The 16,939-nt window shown below is 50.1% G+C and overlaps 1 protein-coding gene across 1 annotated transcript in view; it reads right to left on the bottom strand.

The window, feature by feature from the left end:
• Window positions 1-290: 290 nt before the first annotated feature.
• The window catches only part of MAP3K11 (mitogen-activated protein kinase kinase kinase 11), a 32,318-nt gene continuing 15,669 nt past the window's right edge, over window positions 291-16,939 (bottom strand). The window contains exons 2-10 of the mRNA XM_083715470.1: window positions 14,042-14,222; window positions 11,674-11,822; window positions 11,338-11,513; window positions 9,547-9,787; window positions 8,159-8,272; window positions 6,479-6,605; window positions 5,454-5,539; window positions 3,227-3,571; window positions 291-2,082 (exon numbers count right to left, since the gene is read on the bottom strand). Of these exons, the coding sequence (XP_083571596.1) occupies window positions 1,643-2,082; window positions 3,227-3,571; window positions 5,454-5,539; window positions 6,479-6,605; window positions 8,159-8,272; window positions 9,547-9,787; window positions 11,338-11,513; window positions 11,674-11,822; window positions 14,042-14,222 (1,859 nt within the window). The 3' untranslated portion in view covers window positions 291-1,642. The remainder of the gene's footprint in view (window positions 2,083-3,226; window positions 3,572-5,453; window positions 5,540-6,478; window positions 6,606-8,158; window positions 8,273-9,546; window positions 9,788-11,337; window positions 11,514-11,673; window positions 11,823-14,041; window positions 14,223-16,939) is intronic.

Genomic DNA, 16,939 nt, shown 5'->3' with positions numbered 1-16,939 from the left:
TGCGCCGTCAGAGCACGGTTTCTGTTCTCATCCTGAAGCAAAGTTCTTAACCCAAGGTACTATTTCTGGGTTAGCGGAGTCTGTAACCTGAAGCGTATGTAACCTAAAGCATATGTAACCCGAGGTACCACTGTAAGACAAGGCTGTTGTTTTGACTCTTGCAGATGCAAGTCACGAGATTAAAAATGGAAGGAGTTTGCGCGCTCTCTCTCTCTCTCTCACCCTGACCCACACCCACTGTTAGGGAGGAGTTGCAGACCCTCTTTATGGACCATTGGAGACACATGGGATGGAGGCAGCAATCAGAGGTTTATTTGGTCTCATTTCACAGGCTTGGCCCGTCGCAAGTTGAGAGTGGGCCTGACACAGGTGGCTCCCTCATGGAGTGGGAGAAGGTGCACGAGGGATCCTGGCACTCACATGTGAATTTCAAGTAGGGTGGGAAGAGGGGAGAGGCGGACACAGTAGAATTGCACATTCAAAGTGCTAGTGGCTGTCAGACTCCAACCAGGAAAAAGCACTGCTTTTTTTCCATTGCAAGACATTCTTTGCTTTCCTCTTACACGTCCACGTCAAAAGACGGGCACAAGCAGGTGGGGCAATCTGGCTCCAGTGTGTACCCCCACTCTGAGCTATCTCCTCTCATATTTGTGCAATGTGGCTCGCTCTTGAATGCTGCAGAGCATCCTCGGACCGGCTTGGGTCAAGATAGCCATGGCAGGCTCCACTCCTTGCATAAATCGGGAGAAGCGGCGCCCACCTTGGGGACAAAGGATACAGAGAAAGGAGAGTGGAGTCTTGCTGGCTTCACAGGCTCTCCATGCCAGCCTTGGCCAACTTAGGAATCTAACAGATGTTTTGGACTACAACTCCCATCAGCACTTGCTGGCTATGGGATGATGGGAGTTGTTGTCCAAAACATCTGGAGGGCTCCAGGTTGGACAAAGCTGTTCCACCTCCTGCCCCTGCATTCAGTGGAGGGAGAGCCACTGAGGCCTAGTCATGGAAAGGAGGAGCTGTGCCCCTCAAGGTGAGTGGAGAATCAGTACGCAATGAAGACAATAGCTGCCAGCGAGTGAGCCTGGCCAACGCGGGGGTCGTGGAAGCCCCACAAGCCATTCCAGCAAAGGTGGAGGAGAGGAGAGTGACTTGCCAGCGTGGGTCTGACCGGTTAGTGTTCATTAGATGGAGGGGCGTGAGAAAGGGCTCTCCGCTCTCCCCCACCCCCACCCCCTGCCCAATATACACAACCCCTCATCACTTCCGTGGGGCACTCAATACTATCCCATGGTTTGACATCCCTGAAGGAATTGGCTGAGAAAGAAGCAAGGTCTTCCCAACACTGTTGAGGTTAAGGCGCTCGGTGAATGGAAAGTGGGAAGGAAGGGAAGAAGGTACTCAGGTGTGGGGGGTGTGGGGGTGTGCCCACCTCCCCCCTACGGCATGGGAAAATCCCCCTCTCCCCCTTTGACAGTGATTCCCGTCTCCCCTTTCGATAGCGAGCCCATGCTCCCAGCCTTCGACTACATTTGCAGCCTCATGTCCAATCACAGTTGAGCGTGGGGTTCAAAGTTCAAGGCGCCAACTTCCTGAACGAAAAGGTGCTTCGGGAAGGCGGGACCTCCTTCTTTTGCTTTTCCCTTCACTTTGGGGCCGTCCGTCCTTGAGCTGATGCAGCTGCTGTCCACCACGGCAGATCCTCTTCGGGCGGGAGCGGCCGGGAGGTCTGGCGCGGCAACAGAGAAGGGCTGAGCCGCCCAGGTGGACCCAATCTGGACGCGACGAGGAAGGGGTCGGGGGTGGCTGGCGCTGTTGGCTCCCTCGGGGCTGAGAAGTCCCCACAGGCAAAGGGATCGGGAGCCGCAAAAGGGTTGGTCCTTTCAGGACCCAGTGGCTTGAACTGGCGCGGCCCCAGGCGAGGGGACTGGACTGGGGAGGAGCGGGCCCCAGAAGACACAAAGCTCCAGGGGTCGATGCGGCTGCGGACGGGAGAAGGGCGGGGCCTGGAGATGAGGCTGGCGTGGGGGGAGGGGCGTGGGGAGCGGGGGCTGCGGGGGGAGGAAGGAGAAGGGAGAGCACCATCTGTAAGGAACAGAGAGCATAGTAATAATATAATTATTATTTATACCCTGCCCATCTGGCTGGGTTTCCCCAGCCACTCTTCCAACAAAACACTAAAATAAAACAAAACACTAAACCTATTAAACATTAAAAGCTTCCCTAAACAGGACTGCCTTCAGATGTCTTCTAAAAGTTTGGTAGTTATTTTTCTCTTTGACATCTGATGGGAGGGCGTTCCACAGGGTGGGTGCCACTACCGAGAAGGCCCTCTGCCTGGTTCCCTGTAACTTGGCTTCTTGCAATGAGGGACCGCCAGAAGGCCCTCGGAACTGGACCTCAGTGTCCAGGCAGAACGATGGGGGTGGAGACGCTCCTTCAAGTATACTGGACCGAGGCCATTTAGGGCTTTAATGGTCAGCACCAACACTTTGAATTGTACTCGGAAACGTACTGGGAGCCAGTGTAGGTCTTTCAAGACCAGTGTTATATGGTCTCGGCAGCCGCTCCCAGTCACCAGTCTAGCTGCCGCGTTCTGGATTAGCTGGATAAGCACACAGTAGCCATAATGTCCCTAACTCAAGCGGAAAGAAACCCTGGAATCTGGTTGTGAAAGATCAAAAAACTATGTTCAGCCATGCCACTGCCTTTTACGCTGGTTTAACACCCAGATATTCGGCTAAGGCCTCCGTCCTACGAAGACAGGAAGCTACAATACCACTTTAAACCCCCCAAGGAATCCTGGGAGCTGTAGTCTGTTAAGGATGCTCAGAGTTGTTAGGAGGCCCTTATTTCCCCTCACAGAATCACAGGGAACTCTGGGAATGGTAGCTCTGTGAGGGGAATAAGGGGGTCCTCTAACAATACTCAGCTCCCATAATTCCCAGGGGGAAGCTGGTATGCTTAAAAGTGTTATAATAAGCACTTTAACTGCGCCAATGTGGCCCAAGTCCACTGACCCATCTAGCATTGCCTTCAAGGACAGGTATCAACTCTCTGGGGCGCAGGCAGGGGGACAATTCCAAGCCCTAGCTGGAGATGACAGTGGGGCTGACCCAGGGGCTGCTTGCCTGAAGAACGTCTGCTCAGCCTCTGAGCTGCAGCCCTCATCTGCACCAGATCAACCCCGCCCCTCTGCAGCCTCCTAAATTCTCCTGCCAGGACTTACCCCATTTCTGGGTTTTGTTGCTGCGGCCTTCCACAAGTCTCGGGATCTTGGGTGACATCTGGGTCCAGAGAGGAGGCAAGGCCCCCCTGTTGCCCCCAGAGGCCACATCGACGAGGAGATCCGTAGGAGGTTCCTCCTTGCACAGCTCCACATGGACGGTGGGGGTGGACTCTTGCGGAGGGGAGGGCGGCGGGGGCTCCTGGAGGGCGGACGGAAGCTCTCGGCCCAACCCGAGAGAAGCAAGCAAGGCTGTTCCCCGAAGCAGGGCCCGCTGGATGAGCCGGGGGGCACTGGGGCGTTCTGGGACTGGGTCCTCGATTTCCGGGGAGTCGACTGGGACACTGCCTGTTAGGGTAAGAAAGTTGGAAAGTCAAACCACAACCTGACATAGTGTTACAAACTTAAGTCCCCACTTAAGTCCCCACTTAGCTAACTTAAGTCCCCACTTAGCCCACTGAAGCCCACTCAGTTTTGTGGGGTGCAGCACAAAATGTGGGGCTAGCGGCACCAAACCATCAGACTGCCTTGGCATTGCTTTGAAGTCCATCAGACAAGGTTGGGTTTGGGGTCATTTAACAGTGACCCTGGTTTGAGTGTCAATTGCTCAGTTTGCAGGATGGCACAAAATGCCGACGCTAAACCTTGGCACCTGATGAAGTCAACTGGACAAAATTGGATTTGTTGGCATTAACTTGTGACCCCGATTTGTCAATGACTATTTTTTTTGGGGGGTGGTGGCATGGAACACAGGGTTTGCAACACAAAACAGAACTAAAAATAGCACTAAACTTTGGCATCAGTTTTTTTGGGGGGCGGAATCCGGAATTTTGGGGTCACACGTTAATGAAGTTCCCTGTTGCCTCTTCAGCTTCTGATACCTCCACTCCCCCCCCCCCCGTCTTCTCCCTCTTGCCATTCATCATCATGCCACCACCAATTCCCTGGCCTTGAGCCTTCTTCCCTTGGGAGTTCCCCAGCTGATGCCTCCCACCACTCCTCTGCCTCCAGGCAGTCCATACAGTCCAACCTGACCTGGAAATGCCTGGGATAGAGCCTGTTGCCTTCTGCATGCAAAGCAGTAGTGCCACCACTGAGCTACAGCCCTTCTCACAGGCATATGCTGACACCACTCCCACTGTATCTATTGTTAAGCTTGTGAGTGCTATTGCTTATGTCAGGGGTCAGCAAATTTTTTCAGCAGGGGGCCGGTCCACTGTGCCTCAGACCTTGTGGGGGGCCGGACTATATATTTTTTGGGGGGGGGGAATGAACGAATTCCTATGCCCCACAAATAACCCAGAGATGCATTTTAAATAAAAGCACACATTCTACTCATGTAAAAAAACGTTGATTCCCAGATTGTCCGCGGGCTGGATTGAGAAGGCGATTGGGCCGGATCCAGCCCCCAGGCTTTAGTTTGCCTACTCATGGCTTATGTAGTCAAACTGACACCTCCTGACATAGAAGAGGGAAGTGTCGGCAGATTTGGGCACACCTCAGGACTTGCGGAAGTACTCCATAATAATAAGAAAAAAACTTTAGAAAATTTGTAAGGGGAACCCAAAATACCACAGAATGCAAACTGTTGAAGTCATCTCCACATTCTATGTTTAAAGCACATAGCTCCAAGAAACCTGGGAGTTGCAGTTTAGCCCTCAGAGAGCTCTAATTCCCATCAGGTATGGCATTGGACCACCTGAATGAAGCTCTTGGATCACTGGTGATTCAGCAGACCACCGCATGGAAAGTCCTGTTGACATGCAACAGCTGTCGGAAAACTATATCCAGGGCAGCTCCTATGTGTCAGATTCAGCTCAGCAAATAATAGGAGGAAACTCCAGGTGCCAGGTGTTCATTTTATTCCAGGGGCAGTATAAACATGCCAGTGACATAACAGGTAACGGGAAATGCATGTAGAGCAGGGATGGGGAACCTCTCTCGCCCATGTATGCAGGCCACGTTTGACAGGTAGGTGGGGCTGCCCACCTCATAATCAGCTGGTACCACAGTGACACCAGCCAACCCGTTTCCCCCCCCCCCCCGAACGGTCGACCAGCTCATGGACGGCACCCGCAATTCTCCTTTGGCCCAGACGCATCTTTTCCTGCCTCACACTATAGACATGATGCTGAGGTGTAGAGCAGTTGGGCAATGCTTGGCTAACTGTTCCTCAGGGGAAACAATTCAGGAGACAGAACACTGCAAAAAAACCCCGAAAAGCGCTCACCGTTTGGGCTGGGCTGGGTCTGTTCAGGAATGGGCAGCACCTCTGGCTCCATGTACCACGTCGTTTCTTCTAGCCGCGACCTTCTCCTGCGAGGGGAACAAGAAAGGGTTTGCAACCTGCTAAGGGGATGTGTACATGTCAGGAGCCAGAGTCAGGAGTAAGTCAGCAATATAAAACACCAGGGTCAGTGAATTTACTCTGTAGTCAAAGAAATCAAAACAGCCCAGGCCTAGTGATCACAGTAACCCTTCCCAATACATCTTGCTTCTATGAGGCAAGGAATGAAGGTCCCCGCCTTCCTACCTCTCTCAAAGACTCCCCCCCCCCCCCGCAAGCAACTTGAGGCTCCTTTGCCTTGTCTGTCTTTGCTGTGCCCTCTTTATTCCTTTCTGTGTTTGGGGAGACCAGGGGGGAGGTCACAGCAGGAGGGGGAGACTCCCTGGATTCTTCAGCAGCCGGCCTCATTGCTGCCTCTTGACCCCACTCTGCTTCTGCCTCCAATTCTGAGCTGCTCTCTGCCACAGCCTCTTCCTGCTCACTAAACCCTGTTGCCTCTTCCGCTTCCGACACCTCCTCCTCCTCCCATCTGCTCCCTCTTCTTCCTCTGACCACTCATCATCCTCCTATCACCAACCCTCTGGATGTGAGCCTTCTTCCCCTGGGGGTTCCCCAGCTGGTGCCTCCCACTGCTCCTCTGCACCCAGCCAGTCCATGACAGTACAGCCTGCTCCAGTCATTAAGACCTACGATGCTGCCTTATGCTGTGCCGGCCTGTTCATCCATCTAGGCCAGCATTGTCTGCTTTGACTGGCAGCCGCTCTCCAGGGTCTTGGCAGAGAAGGGTCTTTACCATCACCTGCAACTAGATCCTTCTAACTGGAGCGGCTGGGGGATTGAACCCGGGGCCTTCTGCATGCCAAGCAGGTGCTCTGCCACTGAGCTGCAGTCCTTTCTTTTAACCCAGGCATCCCCATTCTCTACAAGCAAGCAAGGGAATGGGGGAGGAGGGAAAGGCTGCCCCCTACCTGCCATTCTGCGTACTGCTCTCACATGGTTTGGGGGAACTGGAGCTCTTTGTACGGCCGTTGCAAATCTCGTCCCCTCGACGCGGCGACTGGCGACCCCAATTTCGATCATTTTCACTTGGCTCCACTGCAAAGGGTGGGGTGGGAGGGCAAAGAGAAACAACTTTTCCCACTTTATCCTTTTTTGTGTTCTGTTTTCTACATAGGTGCTATTTCTTGTTTCTTCTTTTTTGTGTCTTATCTTTGTGGACGCCATTTTTTATTTTTCAATAAAGAATATAAAATAAAAAAGAAAGGGGTACACGTATTAAACGGCACTTTTGCATGCAAACCTTAACTGGTTTTAACCATAATTGCTTCCTCCTCTTAGGTACAGTTAGAATTTGGAGACCTCCCTGCAAAACTAAAGAACTACAACTCCCAGAGTTCCTTGGGGGAAAGCCACTCCCTCGGGGGATTGCAGCTCCATCCAGAACTGGTCATATACCACCACTCTGAAACTGAACTGTTCTGTCATGGTTAAGATTCAGTTTATTGGCTTGCACAAAATCCAGGTACCAGGCTCAGCTGTTCCATAAGAAGAATATCACGAGAGCCTTGCTGGATCAGACCAAAGGCCCGTTTAGCATTCTGCTTGCTCGGTGACCAAACTGATGCCCTTGGGAAACCCACAAGGAGGACCTGAGAGCCACAGCGCACTTCCCCACTTGCAATTACCAGTCACTGGTGTTCAGAGGACTAATTATCCTGGAGGTAGCACATAGCCCTTGTTCCTAGCAGCCACTGGCCCCGACCTGGTGGAACGCTCTGTCACAAGCGACTAGGGCCCAGTGGGACCTGACATCTTTCCGCAGGGCCTGCAAGACAGAGCTGTTCCACCTCGCCTTTGGTTTGGACTCAGTCTGACCCTTATGTTTCCCTCCCCTTACGGTTTTAATCTATGGGCTACTTTTAAAATGAGGCTGCATTTTAAATTGCATTTTAACCTGTATTTTAAATTGGGTTGGGTTTTTTTCTATTATGTTTTTATTGTAATTTTACTGGTGTTAGCCGCCCTGAGCCCAGCTCTGGCCGGGGAGGGCGAGGTATAAATAAAATTTATTATTATTATTTATTATTATTATTATTATTATTATTATTATTATTATTATTATTATTATTATCCTCCCTGAATTTGTCTAATCCCCTTTAAAAGATATCCAAACTGCCGACCCTCACTGCCTCCTGCAGCAGTGAGTTCCAGGGTTTAACTATGCACAGTGTGGAATACTTCCTTTGATTTGTCCTGAATTTTTCAACATTCAATTTTCATTTGATGCTCCCGAATTTTAGTTATTATAAGGGAGGGAGAAAAAACGTCTTTGTTGCCACTTCCTTTACACCTCACATAATTTTACACACCCGCTAACGTGTCTCCCTGCCCTCTTACTTGCCTTTTCTTGTAACTAAAAAGCCCCAGATGTTGTAACCTTCCCTTATAAGGGAGTTGCTCCAATCTCATGATCATTTTGGCAGCCCTTTGTGCCTCACCTGACTAGAAGCAGACCTTGCTGTCATTTCACTCCAAAATCGCCGGCAATCAGCCAGGATTTGGTTGAGGTTATCTAGAGGAAAGTCTGAACACTCCAGATTCCACTTGCTCCCCTTCTACACCTCCCCCCCCCAATAAATGTTACTTACATCGGATAGCTCGGAAACGTTGGAAGGGAGGGGAGCCACCTGCGCCCATCTCCAGGCAGTCCTTCCTTTTGTCCAATCCAGGAGAAGCCATTACTGTGATGCGATGCTTAAAATCTGAAATAAGGAGGGGGGGACATTAATTACCCAGTAGCACCATCTATAACAATGCATATTTTAAAATGAGCTTAATTTAGAAAAGGCCAGCTCAGAAGTCCAGGCTCTGTCAATGTTCCAAAGTTTTGGCTCATGGTTCTTCATCCCCATCACTGAACTTAGGACCGGCAACAGGTTTTGTGTGTGTTTTTAAAAAAATTGTTTGACCATATCTGTTAACCAACATGGATAAGGTAAAGGTAAAGGTACCCCTGCCCGTACGGGCCAGCCTTGACAGACTCTGGGGTTGTGCGCCCATCTCACTTAAGAGGCCAGGGGCCAGCGCTGTCTGGAGACACTTCCGGGTCACGTGGCCAGCGTGACATCGCTGCTCTGGCGAGCCAGAGCCGCACACGGAAACGCCGTTTACCTTCCCGCTGGTAAGCGGTCCCTATTTATCTACTTGCACCCGGAGGTGCTTTCGAACTGCTAGGTTGGCAGGCGCTGGGACCGAGCAGCGGGAGCGCACCCCGCCGCAGGGATTAGAACCGCCGACCTTTTCGATCGGCAAGTCCTAGGCGCTGAGGCTTTAACCCACAGCGCCACCTGCGTCCCTTACCAACATGGATATGCTATAATGTTATTGTTTTAGTTAAATAAATGGTTTAAATTGTTATTAAGGAAATGATTGTTTTTCTTCCAAGTACAGCAGAAAAGTTGTCCAAATAAAAACAGTTAACTTATTAAACCTCATGATAATTTCATAATTAACTATTTATAACCAAATCAGTAATTTTTGATACAACTGTAAAAACCACTCTGAAAATTATTATTATTCCAAAAATGAAAGCTTCATCTGGTTGTAAATATTAAGATGATACCAAGAAGAATGAGTCTTTCTGTAAAAAAATAATAATGGTTTAAATCAAGTCTTACTGACTAATGATTTAAATCGTGATTTAAACCAAGTCTTACTGACTAGTGATTTAAATCGATTTGATTGAAATGAAATCCACCCTGGTTGAAATTAATACGTTTGACATGTCTGTTAACTTCAGTGTGTCTACTCTTAAGTAGGACTAGCACTGGATACAATTGCCTTGAGTCTCGTCAGGGGAAAAGGCAGGGTATAAACAAACAAACAAACAAACAAACAAACAAACAAACAAACAACAACCCTATGTTCCTAGAAGGCCTGTTGCCAAGACACCCCTTCTAACCAGGAGCCATCCCTGACAGGAATCCTTGCCTTCTGCCTGATTCCCCCCCCCCGACCCACCCCCTGTGGGCCCTACCAAGTGGCATGCTGATGTGCTCGCTGTCCCTCCCTTTCAGCTTGTTCCTCTTGAAGGTGCCCTTCCGCTTCTTGACGTAGGGACGCTCCCGGTTCATCTGCTGAATGAGGAGGCTCAGCTCCCGCTCAAAGACCTCCAGCTCCCACTGCGCCAGCTCGTGCTCCCGCTGACGCAGGAACTCCTCCTGGGACTTCTGCTTCAGGGCTGCCTGCTTCAGCTCCTCCTCACGGCTCAGCAGTTCCTGCGAAGAAGAGGGGGGAAAGGTACGTGTGTGGGTCTGGGCAGAGGTAGAGAGCGAGTGTTTGGCTTTTGGAAACCTGTAAGCGACAGAGCTTCTTTTCTCCAATGAGAAGTATCGGGGCCGGAACCTGACCTAGGCCACATGCACACCTTATCTTTAAAAGCACCTTAAGCAAACATGGCTTCCCCCAAAGAATTCTGGGAAGTGTAGTGAAGCGTGCTGAGATTTATTAGGAGACCCCCTATTCCCTTCACAGAGCTACAATTCCCAGAGTGGTTTAGCAATCCATCCCTCTCCACAGGGAACTCTCAGCACCCTTTACAGACTACAGCTCCCAGGACTCTTTGGGGGAAGCCAGGACTGTCTAAAGTAGTGCCATAGTGCATTGAATGTATGGTGTGAACATGGCCTTATACTGCGTCAGAACATTGGTTCATGTAGATCAGGTATGGGGAACTTTTGGCCCTCCAGATGTTGCGGAACTACAACTCCCAGCAACCCCAACAATCATGGCCAATGGGATCTTATGCGTGCAAAAGCAGGTGCTCAGCCACTGAGGTATGGCCCTTCCCCAGGGCCCGTCCAGGACTCTAACTCCCATGAGTCCCAGCCAGCACATAGGCCCTGCCACTGACCTGGGCGAAAGGGTGCACCGAAATTGCTTTTCCACTCATTTTCATTAGTAAACCCCTCACTTGACTTGGAATTCAGAGAGTAAATTCGCCTTCCTTTAATTCAGGGACATGGAGCCTTTCGCCCTCCGGACATTGCTGAACCACAACTCCCATAAGCCCCAGCAACCATGGCCAATGGCCAGTGATGATGGGAGTTAAAGTAATATCTGAAGGGCCAAAGTTCCCCACCCCTGATTTAATTACCCACATTTGCTTTTGTCTCCACCCTCACTCTTCTTTGTCTTATTCTGCTGCCTCCTCCTGGACATCAACATTTTATTGTCCCAGAATGCCCCAGCTGTGGCGCCGTACTGTGGCTTCCTGGGAAATAAAATGGCAGCCATCAACCATCCCTCCTAGCTAAAAAGAAAGAACAGAACAAAGCCCATTCATACTCATTAATTACACTTCATGTTTGTTTCAGAAGCGCTATCTGTCATTAATACGGAGACATGTACAAGGTCCCAGTTTCAGGGTGGTATCCTATGCCTTCATTCTGGGAGTAGATGGATTATCCTTTTATCATATTGGTATTTTAAATATGTATGCTTTACCCTTTGTATCATGTTGTGTTTTAAATAAGTGAATGTTTTAATTGTCATGTTTTTATTCTCTGTTTGTTCTATTTTGGCAGGCCTGTGACCGTATAATAAAATAAGTGATACCTCCAGGCAGTCTTTGCCAACCTGGTGCCCTCTGGATATTTTGGACTACAGCTCCCATTGGACGAATGGGAATTGTAGTCCCAAACATCTGAAGGGAGCCAGGTTGACAAAGGCTGCTTTCAAAAGTGTTGTGTTCTGGTACAACGACAAGATTCTAGGCCCGAGCCCTGCCTCCGAATGAACGTTTCAGCTCCTCTTGTCTCTCCCTTACCTTTTCCTTGGCACGCAGCTCATCAAACATGTCCTGGATCTCGACTTTCCAATCGTCCTGCATGGAGTGGAAGGACTCCTGGGGCATATCATGGAGGACTTGGGTCTCCAGCACCGTCAGTTGGGACAGGATGGATGCAAAAGTGGGGCGCCGGTGGGGGTCCTGCTCCCAGCACTCTGGTGGGACCAACAGGGAAGCGGGAGGGAGGGAGACAGAATGCACACAGAGCTCAAACCGTGCCAGAAATGGGTACAATCCTTTCCCAACTTCTTTGCAGGGCATCCCATCTCGTGATGGAGTCCCTAAGTCCCGCATCCTTTACTGCTTCCTGCTTACCTGCCATGAGACGTGCAAAGGGTTCCGGGCAAGTGGACGGGATAGGAAGTGTCAGCTTGTTCACAGCGACCCCATAGGCCACGGCAAGGCCATCGATGCCCCGGTACGGAACTTCGCCAGTGAGAAGCTCCCAAAGGAGTACCCCATAGCTGGAGGGAAAAGGACAAGGGAGATAGGGCTAAATCTAGGGTGCTGCTGAGCCACCCGGGATCCCCGCTTGCAGGATGATATTCTGCTGCCCTCTCAAAACAGAAGAAGAAGAAGGGTTTGGATTTGATATCCCGCCTTTCACTCCCCTTCAGGAGTCTCAAAGCGGCTAACATTCTCCTTTCCCTTCCTCCCCCACAACAAACACTCTGTGAGGTGAGTGGGGCTGAGAGACTTCAGAGAAGTGTGACTGGCCCAAGGTCACCCAGCAGCTGCATGTGGAGGAGTGGAGACGCGAACCCGGTTCCCCAGATTACGAGACTACCGCTCTTAACCACTACATCACACAGGCCAAAGGGTGGAGCTCTGGGCTTCCCTCCTCTCCTGATCTTTGCAGGGGTGGGGGTGGGAATTATAAAGTCCCTCCTCATGAATCTTATCCAGACATTTTGCAACTGCATCCATAGAGGGTTCCACTCTGTCCCCTTCTAGTTGATCTCCTATTCCAGCTGGTCCTTACTAGAACTGCAAGAACTAGTGCCAAATGTCTTTTTCCTCCTTCTTCCCAATCTATTTTCCTTTTGTGCAGTGTCTTTTAGGGAAATTTTTTAATGTTTGATCTTTTATTATACTTTTATATTTGTTGGAAGCTGCCCAGAGTGGCTGGGGCAACCTAGTCAGATGGGTGGGGTACAAATTATAAAACAACAACAACAATTTAGCTTGTAAGCCTGAGGGCAGAGACTCTTTTATTATTGATATTTGCAAGCCACGGGGGGGGGGGTGTCTTTCCCCTCAGTTAATTAGCAAGGCTAAAACGGCAAGCAAACATCTACCTGGAAAGTGAAGCCCATCTCTTTACGCTTACTTGAGACTGAAGCTTGCGATTGAGACGTGGAGCTGCAAGCTCACAAGGGTTTTTTTGTACCATATGCATGACGGGCAATGCAATCCTGGGAGCTGAGAGTTGTTAGGTAAAGGGCAAAGGTACCCCTGACCATTAGGTCCAGTCGTGACCGACTTTGGGGTTGCGGCACTCAGCTCACTTTATTAGCCTAGGGAGCCGGCGTACAGCTTCCTGGTCATGTGGCCAGCATGACAAAGCCGCTTCTGGCGAACCAGAGCAGCGCACGGAAATGCCGTTTACCTTCCTGCCGGAGTGGTACCTATTTATCTACTTGCACTTTGATGTGCTTTTGAACTGCTAGGTTGGCAGGAGCAGGGACCGAGCAACGGGAGCTCACCCGATCACAGGGATTCGAACCGCCGACCTTCTGATCGACAAGCCCTAGGCTCTGTGGTTTAACCCACAGCGCCACCCGCGTCCCCTTGAGAGTTGTTAGGAGGCCCCTATTCCCTTCCTTGAGCTACAATTTCCCAGAGTTCCCCACAAAGAGGAGTTGATTGGAAAACCACTATGAGAAGTGTAGCTCTGGAGCAGAGGTCTCCTAAAAACGCTCGTCACCCTTCCCACTTTCCCAGGATTCTTTGGGGGGGAACGAAACAATTTAAAAGTGGCATCAGAGCGCTTTAAATGTATGGTGTGAAGGAGGCCTGTTTCTGTCTGCCTCTTTCTTACACACACGTACCCTGCTTGGGTTTGCCCAGACCTGGACCTGCAGTGTCCTTGGTGGAGGAACTAGGGGAGCACATCCAGCCCCATTGCAGATATCCACACTACCAATTACCGTGAGGACCTGTTAGGGATCCCTGCACCAACTGGCTGGCTCTCAGACCCTCCAGTCTCCCTCAGGGCCACAGGAGATGGCAAGGCAGCCAGAAGCTTCAGAGTTGCTGTCAAAGTGCCTGGCTAGCTGCATGTGAGGAGGGGGAAGTGCAAGTCAGCACCTGCCTGGATCAGGGCCTTGCCGAGAGCCAGAAAGGGCTGGAACCTCCAGCTCCCAGACAAGCCCTCAGTCTGAGCTGCTTCCCTGTCAAAGCTCCAAACCCAGCCTGAAAGGCGTGTGTGTAAGAGGGGAGGCTCTTTTCTTACACACATGCAGAATTTGGCTTCCTTTACCTGCTGTGGACTTCCACAGATCCTTGGAGCAAGAATATGAAGAGCGTGTTAGTTAACTGGGACTCTGAGACAGTTTTCAAAACAGGGTGTTCTGCTTTGGCAAGGGAGGTGTCCCAGGGCAAGAGGGTCCTTGCTTTTTCCTGCACATCTGGGCTCCAAGGCCAAAACCCAACCTTAGACAGGGCCCAGCCACCCTCTCACCTCCAGACATCGCTGCCCCGGGAGAAGGTGGAGCTTTTGATGACCTCCGGTGCCATCCAGGCGTAGGTGCCTGCCGCGCTCATTTTGGTCGTCTTGTGCCACTCGCGGGCCAGCCCAAAATCGGTGATCTTCAGCGTTTTCCCACTCACATCTCCATCGTCCACGTATTCCGCCAGCAGTACTGAGGGAAGAAAAGAAGCAGACATGGGATTCTGAGGGAAGCCAGTGGAGAAGGTTTGGAGGCCTCGATCCAGGAAAACACATCAGAGAGGCCTTACCGGGCCAAAGCTTCCCTGGCCCTCATTGCTCATAACCTGGAAGCCTTTCCTTAAAATTCCCCATGTAAATCTGAGGGGCTAATCAGGAGTGAGTATAAGACACCTTTCATATGCTCAGAGTCCTTTTGTTACAAATAGTAACAAAATACTTTTTCTCCCGTTAACACAGACATCTACCATTGCACCATCCTGATTATATTTTTGTATGGCGCCACCTTTTTTTCTCCAGAGCGCTCAATGTGGCATACAGATTTCTTCCCCTCTCAATCTTATACTCTCACAACAACCCTGTGAGGGGGGTCAAGACAAGTGATAGTGACTGGCCCAAAGTCACCCGCCCGCTGAGCTCCATGGCTGTGTTGACGACTTAAACTCCGGTCTCCCATGCCCTAGTCCATAGGAAGTTGTCCTAATGCTAAATTAGGACATGGACCCAACATTGGTGGGATGGAAAGTTAAGGGCACTTTTTTATTTTTCAAGGCTATTTGGGTTTTAGCACATTATCTTAATAAATATTGGGAGAGGGGGAAATAGCATGTTAAAGGTGGTTAATGGACTTCAGCATAGCGGATGATACAACCTTTATAGGGAGGTTTTTAATATTTAATGTTTTATTGAGTTTTTGTAAATGCTGGAAGCAGCCCAGAGTGGCTGGGACAAACCAGTCAGATGGGTGGGGTACAAACAAACAAACAAACAAACAAATAATAATAATAAAGGTAAAGGGATTCTGGGGTTGCGGCGCTCATCTCGCTTTACTGGCCGATGGAGCCGGCGTTTGTCTGAAGACAGCTTCCGGGTCATGTGGCCAGCATGACTAAGCTGCTTCTGGCGAACCAGAGCAGCACACAGAAATGCCATTTACCGTCCCACCAGAGTGGTACCTATTTATCTCCTTGCACTTGACGTGCTTTCAAACTGCTAGGTTGGCAGGAGCAGGAACTGAGCAACAGGAGCTCACCCCATCGCGGGGATTCGAACCGCCAACCTTCTGATCAGCAAGTCCTAGTCTCTGTGGTTTGACCCACAGCGCCACCCACATCCCCATTTATGTACCTAATTCCCTTTATATCCAGTTTTCCTCCAAGGAGCTCAAGGTAGTGCACAAGGTTTCTATCTCCCTGCCCACCAAACTTTTTTCTTCTTCCTTTCGACAACTTTGTGAGGTAGGTTACACTAAAACAGGGAACACCCCATCGCGGGGATTCGAACACACCGACCTTCTGATCGGCAAGCCCTAGTCTCTGTGGTTTAACCAACAACGCCACCCGCATCCCAAATATAATAATAAAGGTAAAGGTAAAGGGGACCCCTGACCATTAGGTCCAGTTGTGTCCGACTCTGGGGTTGCGGCGCTCATCTCGCTTTATTGGCCGAGGGAGCCGGCGTACAGCTTCCGGGTCATGTGGCCAGCAGGACTAAGCCGCTTCTGGCGAACCAGAGCAGCGCACGGAAACGCCGTTTACCTTCCTGCCAGAGCGGTACCTATTTATCTACTTGCACTTTGACGTGCTTTCGAACTGCTAGGTTGGCAGGAGCAGGGACCGAGCAACGGGAGCTCACCCAGTCACTGGGATTCGAACCGCCGACCTTCTGATCAGCAAGTCCTAGGCTCTGTGGTTTAACCCACAGTGCCACCCACATCCTCTAATATATAATAATAGCAACAGCTTAAAGGGAGCTTAAATTACAAAGGCTGACAGCCTTTTGTGACAGCCCTCTGGAGTACTGCCATTTTGTTTTATTTTGTGTGTGTGTGTGTATAATTTAAAAAAATAATTCTGTTTTACAATTTTAAATACTCATTTAAACATCCTTAAAATATTAATGACTTCCATTCTTCTCTTTCCATGGTTCATTTTGCACATCATAAATCCCTGCATATTTTACAAAAACTAAACCATTCAGTATTCCATTATTGCATCCATCAAAACATATTTACACTGTTGAATTTATCTTAATGCTGCCAGCGTTTTCAGATGTAGTTTCCCCCCATATATTCAATAAACATTTTACATTCTTCTTTAAACATATGTTCTTCTCGTTCTTTTGCTCTATATGTTAAGTCTGCAAAGCGCATATTCTGTCAGCTTAAGTTGCCATTCTAGAGTACTGCCTTTTGGGTGGCTAAGGGGTTATGATTTGGCTACTAGCTACAATGGCAATATTTTACATATGCTATTGGGGGCACTATGCCTCCAAACACTGGTTGGTGGGGATCACGGCTGCTGCACTCAGGTCCTGCTTGTGAACGTCCCACAGACATCTGGTTGGCAGCAGTGAGAACAGGGCCATATGGGCCTGATCCAGCAGAGCTCTCCTGACATTCTTATTGCTGCACTATGTGGCAATCGGTCCCTGGGAAGGCACCCTCGTCAGCACCTCCCTGGCACAAAAGGAGCTTCCTGTGCTGGCAGCTTTTGCCCACGCTGCCAAGCTTCCTCCATGCACTTGGCACACACACAGCATGGAAACTGTGCCAGGGCGAGGCAGAAGCAGTCACGCTCCTCTGCTCTAACCTACAAAACCCAACTCAGAACTTCACAGGCAAAAGAACCCAGGAGTCCTGGCTCCATGCCCTGATGGTCCAAAAAGCTGAAACCCACTCCCCCATTCACT

This window comes from Podarcis gaigeae (assembly GCF_964106915.1).
Source record: "Podarcis gaigeae genome assembly, chromosome: 16".
NCBI lineage: Eukaryota > Metazoa > Chordata > Lepidosauria > Squamata > Lacertidae > Podarcis > Podarcis gaigeae.
Note: the sequence above shows the minus strand (reverse complement) of the source record. Positions and strands in the feature narration are given on the sequence as shown.